This window comes from Protomyctophum parallelum (assembly GCF_964188405.1).
Source record: "Protomyctophum parallelum genome assembly, chromosome: 4".
Classification (NCBI taxonomy): Eukaryota; Metazoa; Chordata; class Actinopteri; order Myctophiformes; family Myctophidae; genus Protomyctophum; species Protomyctophum parallelum.
The window spans coordinates 7,293,690-7,306,183 of NC_139700.1; the positions used below are offsets into that span (position 1 = coordinate 7,293,690).

The 12,494-nt window shown below is 42.2% G+C and overlaps 1 protein-coding gene across 8 annotated transcripts in view; it reads left to right on the forward strand.

Annotated features, from left to right (window-relative positions):
• Positions 1 to 11,602, forward strand: part of bmal1a (basic helix-loop-helix ARNT like 1a) — a 39,082-nt gene extending 27,480 nt beyond the window's left edge. For all 8 annotated transcript variants that reach the window (XM_083763577.1, XM_083763581.1, XM_083763576.1 and 5 more), the window contains 7 exons: positions 366 to 472; positions 3,366 to 3,516; positions 4,554 to 4,633; positions 5,482 to 5,590; positions 6,607 to 6,700; positions 7,566 to 7,659; positions 7,979 to 11,602. In XM_083763577.1, coding sequence (XP_083619703.1) covers positions 366 to 472; positions 3,366 to 3,516; positions 4,554 to 4,633; positions 5,482 to 5,590; positions 6,607 to 6,700; positions 7,566 to 7,659; positions 7,979 to 8,136 — 793 coding nt within the window. In that variant the 3' untranslated portion in view covers positions 8,137 to 11,602. The remainder of the gene's footprint in view (positions 1 to 365; positions 473 to 3,365; positions 3,517 to 4,553; positions 4,634 to 5,481; positions 5,591 to 6,606; positions 6,701 to 7,565; positions 7,660 to 7,978) is intronic.
• Positions 11,603 to 12,494: the final 892 nt, after the last annotated feature.

Here is a 12,494-nt window from a genome sequence, read left to right on the forward strand (position 1 = left end):
CTGTAGGCCTACCAGCAGACTCCTTCTGTCACTATTATAATCGTCTAGTCGCAATTATTTGAGAAAATTACAATTATTTTGCATTATCATCATAATCGTAATGTTGAAAAATGTTCATACATTTTCAAATATAAAAAAGATAAGTATACAATTGTTAAATATAATATATCAGTAACTTCTTTGTATAGCCTATTAGTTATTTGTCACATCTGCCCTGCGTATTTTCTTTTTTAAACGAAATTCAATTACCAAAATGCCAAAAGTTAAATTGTCAATGGCAATAATTTGTGTGACGATTAATCGACAAATGTTGTAAAGGTGACAGGCAGCCCTAGACTCACTCAGCACGTGCATTCTCTGTCCAGAGCCACAGCCATCCTAGCCTATCTGCCCCAGGAGCTGCTGGGCACCTCCTTCTACGAATATTTCCACCAGGACGACATCGGTCACCTAGCAGAGTGCCACAGACAAGGTAGATACTGTTCATACTGCTTACATTCTATCACCTAGCAGAGTGCCACAGACAAGGTAGATACTGTTCATACTGCTTACATTCTATCACCTAGCAGAGTGCCACAGACAAGGTAGATACTGTTCATACTGCTTACATTCTATCACCTAGCAGAGTGCTACAGACAAGGTAGATACTGTTCATACTTCTTACATTCTATCACCTAGCAGAGTGCTACAGACATGGTAGATACTGTTCATACTTCTTACAGTGGTCACCTAGTCCTAGCAGAGTGCTACAGACATGGTAGATACAGTTCATACTTCTTACAGTGGTCACCTAGTCCTAGCAGAGTGCTACAGACATGGTAGATACAGTTCATACTTCTTACAGTGGTCACCTAGTCCTAGCAGAGTGCTACAGACATGGTAGATACTGTTCATACTTCTTACAGTGGTCACCTAGTCCTAGCAGAGTGCTACAGACATGGTAGATACAGTTCATACTTCTTACATTCTATCACCTAGCAGAGTGCCACAGACAAGGTAGATACTGTTCATACTTCTTACATTGTTCACCTAGCAGAGTGCTACAGACAAGGTAGATACTGTTCATACTTCTTACATTCTATCACCTAGCAGAGTGCTACAGACAAGGTAGATACTGTTCATACTTCTTACATTCTATCACCTAGCAGAGTGCTACAGACATGGTAGATACTGTTCATACTTCTTACAGTGTTCACCTAGCAGAGTGCTACAGACAAGGTAGATACTGTTCATACTTCTTACATTCTATCACCTAGCAGAGTGCCACAGACAAGGTAGATACTGTTCATACTTCTTACATTCTATCACCTAGCAGAGTGCCACAGACAAGGTAGATACTGTTCATACTTCTTACATTCTATCACCTAGCAGAGTGCTACAGACAAGGTAGATACTGTTCATACTTCTTACATTCTATCACCTAGCAGAGTGCTACAGACATGGTAGATACTGTTCATACTTCTTACAGTGGTCACCTAGTCCTAGCAGAGTGCTACAGACATGGTAGATACAGTTCATACTTCTTACAGTGGTCACCTAGTCCTAGCAGAGTGCTACAGACATGGTAGATACAGTTCATACTTCTTACAGTGGTCACCTAGTCCTAGCAGAGTGCTACAGACATGGTAGATACAGTTCATACTTCTTACAGTGGTCACCTAGTCCTAGCAGAGTGCTACAGACATGGTAGATACAGTTCATACTTCTTACAGTGGTCACCTAGTCCTAGCAGAGTGCTACAGACATGGTAGATACTGTTCATACTTCTTACAGTGGTCACCTAGTCCTAGCAGAGTGCTACAGACAAGGTAGATACTGTTCATACTTCTTACATTGTTCACCTAGCAGAGTGCTACCTACAGACATGGTAGATACTGTTCATACTTCTTACATTCTATCACCTAGCAGAGTGCTACAGACATGGTAGATACTGTTCATACTTCTTACATTCTATCACCTAGCAGAGTGCCACAGACAAGGTAGATACTGTTCATACTTCTTACAGTGGTCACCTAGTCCTAGCAGAGTGCCACAGACACAGACAAGGTAGATACTGTTCATACTTCTTACAGTGGTCACCTAGTCCTAGCAGAGTGCCACAGACACAGACAAGGTAGATACTGTTCATACTTCTTACAGTGGTCACCTAGTCCTAGCAGAGTGCTACAGACATGGTAGATACAGTTCATACTTCTTACATTCTATCACCTAGCAGAGTGCCACAGACAAGGTAGATACTGTTCATACTTCTTACATTGTTCACCTAGCAGAGTGCTACCTACAGACATGGTAGATACTGTTCATACTTCTTACATTCTATCACCTAGCAGAGTGCTACAGACATGGTAGATACTGTTCATACTTCTTACATTCTATCACCTAGCAGAGTGCTACAGACAAGGTAGATATGGTTCATACTTCTTACATTCTATCACCTAGCAGAGTGCTACAGACAAGGTAGATATGGTTCATACTTCTTACATTCTATCACCTAGCAGAGTGCTACAGACAAGGTAGATATGGTTCATACTTCTTACATTCTATCACCTAGCAGAGTGCTACAGACAAGGTAGATACTGTTCATACTTCTTACATTCTATCACCTAGCAGAGTGCTACAGACATGGTAGATACTGTTCATACTTCTTACAGTGTTCACCTAGCAGAGTGCTACAGACAAGGTAGATACTGTTCATACTTCTTACATTCTATCACCTAGCAGAGTGCCACAGACAAGGTAGATACTGTTCATACTTCTTACATTCTATCACCTAGCAGAGTGCTACAGACAAGGTAGATACTGTTCATACTTCTTACATTCTATCACCTAGCAGAGTGCTACAGACATGGTAGATACTGTTCATACTTCTTACAGTGGTCACCTAGTCCTAGCAGAGTGCTACCTACAGACAAGGTAGATACTGTTCATACTTCTTACATTATATCACCTAGCAGAGTGCCACAGACACAGACAAGGTAGATACTGTTCATACTTCTTACAGTGTTCACCTAGCTAGCAGAGTGCCACAGACATGGTAGATACTGTTCATATCTATATTCACAAGCTCACAATGCTTCGCAACACATTGTGACTTGTGAGCTTGTAGATCAGCTATTTTCAAATGGCTGAAATGAAGTTGTCAATGTATGTTTTGTAATAATAATCCAAATCTACAAAGTAAGTAAGTAACTAGTAACTAGTAAAGTTTTCAAATAAAAGTAGGCCTAGTTGAATAAAATATTTGGATCCGAGACGTAGTTATGTAGAATGTAATAAAATTATTGGAAATTGGAAAACTCCAGTAAAGTAAAAGTACCTCAGTCAAATTGTCTTGGTCCTTAACGTTATTTGTGTTTTGCATACAGTCCTTCAGATGAGAGAGAAGATCAACACCAACTGTTACAAGTTCAAGATCAAAGACGGTTCGTTCATCACGCTGAGAAGCCGCTGGTTCAGCTTCATGAACCCGTGGACCAAGGAGGTGGAGTACATCGTCTCCACCAACACTGTAGTGTCGTAAGTAACACATGATAGTTCTTCTCTTAACCCATTCTGACCGGGCACCCATTTTGGTGTTGGCGTCATATTATGCTTTAGCTATTGAAAAATAGCAGATCTACAAGCTCATATCGCGCCACCGAGTGGCGCGATACGAGCTTGTAGGTCTGCTATTTTTGAAAAATCGAAGAGCGACTGACATTTTTAGAATCTGATCTCAGGTCAGAATGGGTTCATCAGACCAGTGTGTGTCCGGCGGAAACCTCGTATGAATCTGATCTCAGGTCAGAATGGGTTAAAGTGTAAGTACAGTGTGCTAGTCAGAGTCCCCAGACAATACTTTTTGAGAGGGTGGACTACAATTCCCAGAAGGATATGGAAGACAGACAGGAAGAGACAACTCCCAAAACATAATCATTGTAGAGCACAATGCAAACCCTGTACTGACAAAGATAGGCATTCTGTTACCTGTGCATAGATCAACAACTTTGTGCTTACCTTTTCATGATGTATCTAGTCCAATTAGCGACATGTAGCGTTGCGCAGTTGATTTGAAAAGTATCCAGAAATATTGTCTCATTGACTTCCATTGTATGACAAAACAGCTCTCAAAGTCACTCTTTTAAGCACATAAACAAATGCAGACAAAGTTGATCCTGACAATATAAAATCAACCAGAAACCTACGCGGCTTGTACCTTAGACCTTGAAGAAAAGTCTACAATATATTGACAACCAGAAACCTAACCGGCTCAGCAAAAAAGACTCTCCCATAATACCACAACAACACCTGCAGGATTAGTTTCAAAGAGAAATCTAAACTTCCTGTAGATGTAGGCATTTCCTCTGGAAGAAGGTAGGGAACAAGTCCCGGTCCGGATCCGCAGATCTGGATCAAGAAGGTAGGAAAGAAGTCCAGGTCCGGATCCAGATCTTCAAACACTAAGCTGTTTAATGAATTGTACAAAGGAAGTCAATGAGATGCACTTTTGGGATTCTTTTGGTGCTAACCCTAACCATAATGATGACCTATTGTTGTATATTTGTGCCATCCAGGTGTCCGCTGATAGAAGGGTCAGAATACCCTCAGTCTGCAGCCTCTCCACAGAGTATGGACAGTGCTCTCACCTCAGAGGGTAAAATACTAACTTTTATATTTACACTCTTACCAGAATGTTTTGGTCACTTTTCCATTCCATTCTTCCATCCTTTTTTATTTATTTTTATAATATTTATTTTATTTGGAAAAAGCAGTACAGTATAGACAGCATTTCTATGTATACATAGGACACAAGTGCAATTCCCAGGATTTTTTTTCACCCTCTCTTTTTTTTGTGACCATTACTTTATTTCAATTTCTGACAAATGTAATGTCCCAATGCATATCCCTATAACTAAGAATACATTGCATGGATGCACCTGGGACGTATCCTCAGTGATGTATTCAGGAGTGGTGGATTATAATGGCCCTCCCAAAGGCCTCGCCGAGGTTTGTTGGGCTTCCTCCTCACGGAGGACACAGGCTGGGGCGCTAACCCACGCTGCTCACCCGGGTGCCGTCTACATTCCGGCTGTCACCCGTCTCTCCGCTGGTCGCCAGACTATACCCGGTTGTCACATATAGTCTATTCCTATGAGTCACTATAAATAGAATAACTAACTAAAAATACATTGCATGGATGCACCTGGGACGTATCCTCAGTGATGCATCCTGACTGAGGTCAATGGGGTTTCGTTATAACTACCTTAGCTCATGTTGTGAGATTGTGGAGATGCTATTTTCCCTATTTTGGAAACATTTTTGGGGGGGAAAAATTATTGAAAATGTGAGGGACACCGGGGATGTTAAGTGATGTTGGTCTTGTTGTTCATGCTGTGTTCCTATTGGTCGGTCTTTGTTGTTCATGCCGTGTTCCTATTGGTTGGCAGGTATTCCTATTGGTCGGTCTTTTTTTGTTCATGCTGTGTTCCTATTGGTTGGCAGGCGGTGGAAGGCGGGCGCTGCAGACGGTGCCAGGAATCCCAGGAGGCACAAGAGCAGGAGCCGGAAAGATCGGACGTATGATCGCTGATGAAGTGATGGAAATACAGAGGTAGGTAGTTCTTCCACATGTGATAGTAACGGACCATTATCCTACCAGTTAGCTATTGATGATATGCACACAGCTGCCATCTTGCCAACATTGCAGCTGTACGGAAAGCTTGAATTATCCTCTTTCTATCTGCAATGTGTTTGTTTCATAAAAATCCACTGTAGACATGTTATGAGCTACTCCTTGGCAAGAAATTCCTTGCAGATGGACTATCACTCAACAGCCCATGTGTACCACCTGTTTTGAATTTGCACATAATGCAGGAGGCAGCAGGAGGTTGCTTTACTGATAACGAGTGCTTCCAAACTCTGACAAATAGGGCGCGTTCGGCTATGCGCACCGGGAATGTGGTCAGTTTGTTGAGTGTGGTGGGCGGTGATGTCACAGAGTGCGTTCAGTGTGCCTTATTTACGAACGACCAGTTACAACACACCATTCACACTGAGCAACCCTACCCTGAGGGTAGGGTTGCTCAGTGCGTGCACTCGGCACACCCGGTGCGCAGCGCACTGGATTTTCGAACGACAACGCACCGAGTGCACTGAATAAACGAACGACAAGAGAGCACACCAGTGCGTTCAGGGCGCATTTCCGAACGCGCCCTTAGAATTTCTTGACAGGAAGTAGCTATCATAACATGTCTACGGTGGATTTTTATGAAACAAACACTTTGCAGATAATTCAAGCTTTTCGTACAGCTGCAATGTTGGTGAGTTTGATGTTATTTAATAGAATTAAATAGGACTTTTCTGTTTGGATGAATGGGCTGTCTATGGGAAGTTGCACCTTGCTGGCAAGATGGCAGCCGTGTGCATATCATCAATAGCCACTCGACAGAACTGAACACTGAACAAGGAAAAAGTCACCCAGATTAACCATCAGTCTCCAGTGCCTTTTGCTTCTTAAATAAAGGTTTAGCAAATGACTGTACTTTAGTTTCCCAAGAGTCATTCTATTGCATCATTGAAAACCAAACAACAATTTTTCTTATTGCTATTTTTCTCTCTCATACACAGGATCCGAGGCTCGTCTCCTTCCAGCTGTGGCTCCAGTCCTCTGAATATCACCAGCACACCTCCCCCTGATACCTGCTCCCCTGGGGGAAAGAAGGTAATGCGCGCGCACACACACACACACACACACACACACACACACACACACACACACACACACACACACACACACACAGCCTATACCTGGCCTAGAGGGCACCTCTCCGCGTTTTCGTAGAGAGGTGGTGTTCTACAGTAGCTGTTTGTGTCATGTGACACCGCTGTGCCTGTCACACACAGTGTGTGTGTGTGTGTGTGTGTGTGTGTGCGTGCGTGCGTGCGTGCGTGCGTGCGTGCGTGCGTGCGTGCGTGTGTGTGTGCGTGCGTGCGTGTGTGTGTGTGCGATGACATCCCAACGGGCAAGCGAGGTCATTGTGTGTGTGGTCGACACCCGATCTGTGCACGCTCTCGTTACTGTAGACAGGGAACGCACGTGAGCAACACGGGAAGAGTCTGGTTTCAAAACAGGATCGTTAACCACTGTGCAGATTAACCACTTTATGCACATAGGAGACAAATTATGAAACGTAAAGTAGATGTATTGAGTAATAATTATGTTTTTATTTTTTGCTGTTATCAAAATAGAATTTATTTTCTATTAGAATTTGTTTGGAGTAAAAACAAACAAATAAAAATTAAAAACAAATGTACAGAGTTAGGTCAGCACAGATTTACTTTAATGAGGATATAGGGTTAGTTATGGTATAGTGCAAATAAGAACTTACCACTCATCTGCATCATGTACTACGTTGTACAGACCTCCTTGTTCAATAATAGCATTATAGCAATAACATTATTTGAGCTGCGTACATACAGTATCTGCTGTGCCTCTGTCTCCAGTGGAAACGGAGCTGTTCTAATACGGCGTGCCTCTGTCTCTGTCCAGTGGAAGCTGATCTGTGTGTGTATCTCTCTGTCTGTAGATTCAAAATGGAGGAACACCTGAGCTACCATCAGCAGGGATCATCCCTGGTCCTGATTCAATAGGATACCCATACTCCAACCAGTCTATTATGAGTGAGTATGACACGCGCACATGCACGCACGCACACACGCAGGACACCCCAAGACCCATTGTCATATAAATTCAAATTCAATGGGCTCTATGCACACACACGCCATTTTGGAAAGAACTGTTTGTACAATCTCAGGCGGGGGGTCCTTGAAATTAAAAGGTTTAAGAGCCAAACATGTGAAGGAAGTATGGAAATGGCCTGGAAGTAGGAAGAGTTATTCTGTGTGGATGGAGACCATTCAATGTATACTGTATCTAAACTGATTGAGCAGCGTCAATGAATACGTTTCTTTCTCCTCTGTCTCACATCGTGTATTCTAGGCGACAACTCCCACCTGAGCATAGACATCATGGACGAGCCTGGCTCCAGCAGTCCCAGTAACGACGAGGCGGCCATGGCTGTCATCATGTCTCTGTTGGAGGCCGACGCCGGCCTCGGGGGCCCCGTGGACTTCAGTGACCTCCCCTGGCCTTTGTGAGTTCCGGGAACCATAGAGAATATTGACTCCTCCGTAAAGACCCGGAGCCACTGATGGAAGGAGTTCTGTCGGGTTGCACGACTACTACTACGCGTGCCACCTTGCTGTTATTCATTTCCCGAACTCTTGGCCGCGTATACGTAATGAGGTCCTCTTCGTCGACCGTTGTCACGGTGAGATGCCCGGAGTCATACGAGCAGGCCTGAAACTGTCGGTCACTTGTTACTTTGGCGGTGGCCGTGAATGAACGAGGACGATAGATGTTGTCGAATCGTGGCAGGCACCGAAAGTCCTCTGTGACTTAACTCTTATCTATCAGTGACTCTGAGCTCTGTGTCAGGCCATGCCAACCTACAACCTACCAACCAACCAACCAACCAGCCAAGAACCAACCAACCGACCCCCTACCCGACTCCACAACCAGCCAACTCACAGCTCTCCGGGGTTCCATTTCCTGCACTCTCAAATCTTGGCTGTAAAATTGAGTTGCATTGACATTCAGGATTTTGCAGTGTGGACAGTTTTTGGAATTGTGTTGCGTACTTGCTAGAATGTGCCGGAGAGAGAGAGAGGGCGGACGGACGGGCTGTAGAAGGTGGACCGGGGGTGTGGAGTTGGGCATAGGGGAGACCAGTCGACATCGGTGTCCTACCAACCGCAGCCCCTGTCAGAACTGTCACTGTACTGTATATTACGGAAACCCTGTATAGACGACAAAACATTGTTTCACACAAATAGGTATGCCTGTGTTGCGCTCCCCAAAAATGGCCATATTATCCAACTAATCTCTAAATGGGGAAATGCACACAAGCGAAAGTGTGCCTCCAGCTATTAGCAAAAAAAAATGCCATTTAACCCCCTAGTACTGTAACGGTGGTGGTGAAAGGGGGTGTGGGCGGGGCTCACAATATGTCCACCTCCTCAGCTTATTAGTGCAATCCTGCTCATCATACTCCATGAAAAACCCAGAGAACGGTCCTGCTGGCCCACGTTCAACTTACTAGTTTATTTGCTGACTATAGAGTCGGTGAAAATGAGTGCTGATGAACTCGTTTAGTTGGAAAATAATGCTGATGTAGGATCAGCACTTCTTGGAAAAGGCAGGCCCTGAGCCAGTGAGACGTTTTTAATGGCTTTTAAAAAAATATATCAGATGTGGTATAAACGGCCTGAGAAAAGGAGAAAGGACCTGTAAAGAAACGTGCCATTTTTGGCAGCTCATCTGTACATGCCTTTTAACCCATTCTGACCTGAGATCAGATTCTAAAAATGTCTGTTTGAAAATGACAGTTTTCTGAAAAAGCTATGTTTCTATGTCAGTCGTTCTTCGATTTTTCAAAAATAGCAGACCTACAAGCTCGTAGTGCGTCACCGTGAGCTTGTAGATCTGCTATTTTTCAATAGCTAAAGCATAGTGTAATGCTAACACCAAAAGGGGTTCCCGCCCCCAAAATGGGTTCAACTGATTCTCGTTTTGCTCTGCTGGGGGGGTTTGTGGGTCTAAGGGAATATTGCCTCACACAATTTGTCCTCGCAACGTGAGAACTTGGAGATATATAAGGTTACGGTCACACATACAGTACACGTCTTCAAAGGGAATGGCCAATGAACGTACGCCGAGAAATCAATTTGTCGGTGTGTAGTTCGCCCTGGAGTGGTTGTCCCACTGACGGTGGTGGAAAATATATCAAAAGTACTCACATTCTTTACTTAAGTAAAGATATCAATACAATGCAATATAAAGATGCTCTGTTACAAGTAAAAGTACTACTCATTATGCAGACTGTGCCATTTCAAGTTTTCAAATAAGATAAAGATATTTTGAAAATAGACGATCTGGCTGAAGTGGTTACTCAACTGTATGTTTTGTAATAATAATCAAAATCTACAAAGTAACTAGTAACTAAAGTGTTCAAATAAATGTAGTGGAGTAAAAAGTACAATATTTGTATCTGACATGTAGTGGAGTAGAAGTAAAAGTATTGGAAATACTCAGTACAAATACCTCAAAATGTTACTTAAGTACAGTACTAATCTAATCTACTTAGTTACTTTCCATCACTGCATAACAGGGAAAGAATGGGGCACGTCTGTTTCTGATGTGTATGTGTGACCGTGCCCTTGGAGTTAATTTGATTTTAAAATCTGCAGATTTGGGCACTTATCAAACCCTTGTTTGCGGGTTTAGTGCAAACTGTCTTTCTAGTCCAGATTCGAGTATGGGTTGGAACAAGGGTCTAGAAGCAGAGGGGCAGATATTGAAATGAAGGCAATGTTAACCCAAAAGATCCATTATTTGAAATGGGAGAAGATCTAACATAGTTTGTTTGTATGGCATCTCATGACAACACAGGGTCAGATAGTCAGTGACACTTGAGAGTATCTGAACGGAGCTCTTATTGTCATTGTCTGTTTTCCTAGATAGGCCTACTTCTACTTAATATCTTCAACGCAACCTATCTCTCTCTCTCAACCTCGCCAGCACTCTAGATCAGACTAGGCTCCTTGTTGCAAAGTGAGATTTTAGATTTAGGGATGATGTACCCAGGGAAATCTCATGAATCCCAGGGGTAAGACCTTTTTTTAAGAGCCCTTTTTTCAGATTGTGTCACAGGTCCCTTCTGCGGCCATTGTGTGTCCCTGCTAATAAAAAAAAATAGGTTGTTTGGTAGTGGATGCCAAATGGTGCTAGTGGCAGAAACTCATAGCAGGACAAGAAAGCCATCCTTTTAAAGCAGCCCACTCTATGGTCATACCAGTTCCCTCAAAACTGTATTGAAACTGTATTGGCCTATATTGTCTCTAGGCCAGTGGGACCCCCAGTGGTCTTTGATAATAATATTTTATTTTCCGACTATTCGAAAATTGTCAGCCTGCATGCTCACAGCGTTTTACATCAGGACGCCTTGTGGGAGTCTGGGATACCAAACATTATCAATTTGGGGTTTCTTGACTCTTGATACAAACATGTCTATGCTTCTAACACGGTTTCAGCACATCCTGTGCATCAATGTCATTACTTAACCCATTAAGACCTGAGACCAGATTCTACAAATCTCTACTTAAACAGTTTTCAGAAGAAAAGATAAACCTTTTCATGTCAAGGACCCCAAAAATGATATATGTATTTGGCCGCCGACCCCCAACTCAACACACGTTTTGACACACATTTGAATTTCCCAAAAAGTAACGGTTTCTGTCCACCCGACAGCAGTGAAATCCAGGTGGCTTGTGAGGTTACTGTGTCTGTTATAGTGGTTTTCTGTTTCAATGTTTTTACACTACACACTACAATACAGTGGCCCCCTTGTTGATATACCCTTCCCCACCTGACAATAATGTATCAAATCTTTAAATATTATCATGTTATAAGAGTATACTTTATGCAAATATATATGAGTATGATGAGTGTATTGTATGTATCAGCAGTGAAATATTTTTAAAATAAAATTATTTGTTTCTGTCATTTTCGGTTCTGACTAACTTTACTCTCAACTTTTTCTAATTTCCAGGTCCCTTACTGCTCCCCACACTCAATTAAAATGTATTGGCATGTGATTTTAGCCCCTCCAATGCATGGCTTTTGAAGATTACATCATATGGCAGCCAAATCTGTGGGGTTTTTAATGTCTGTTTAGAGCACTTATGACGTAAATGGTTTGGCAGCCAAGTCTATGGACTTTGAGAGGATATTACATGTTTGTTTAGAGCACTTATGACGTAAATGGTTTGCCAGCCAATTCTATGATCCTTAATGTTTGTTTAGGGCACTAAATGACGGCTCCGTCTTTTGAGCTAATTTAGAACTTCCTGTCTGAGAGCTAGCTAATTTAAGACATCCGGTTGCCTTCAGAATAAAATAAGGTTATTTAATTAATAATTATTACATTACATTATTAGTATTATTATTACATTACAGTTATTGTAAAGACACACATTATGTTTCTGTGTAAAAAATAAGTAATTAAATAACATCAAAAAGTTATCTAAATGGATAAATGCTATTCACTGGAGTGAATATTATATTATATTTTAAAAACGACTTATAAATCCTAAAGCCTTGTTTATACTTCACTGTGCAACGGTCCTATGCTGGACAATAGCAGATATGCAAACTCACAGTGAGCACATCTCATTCAAGACACTGAACTTGCAGATCTGCCATTTTTGAACACACTATAAAGTTAACCATTTATCATGCTGCTCTACGTGGCACTGCATTCTGTGACATTAAACCAAATGGCATTTTCCACTCTATGACACTACTGTTCTACATTTTTGTCTAATAAAATAGGCTATTAATTTAATCAATCAAACTGCATTAACTAACAGAGATACTACTAACCAAGCTATCCATG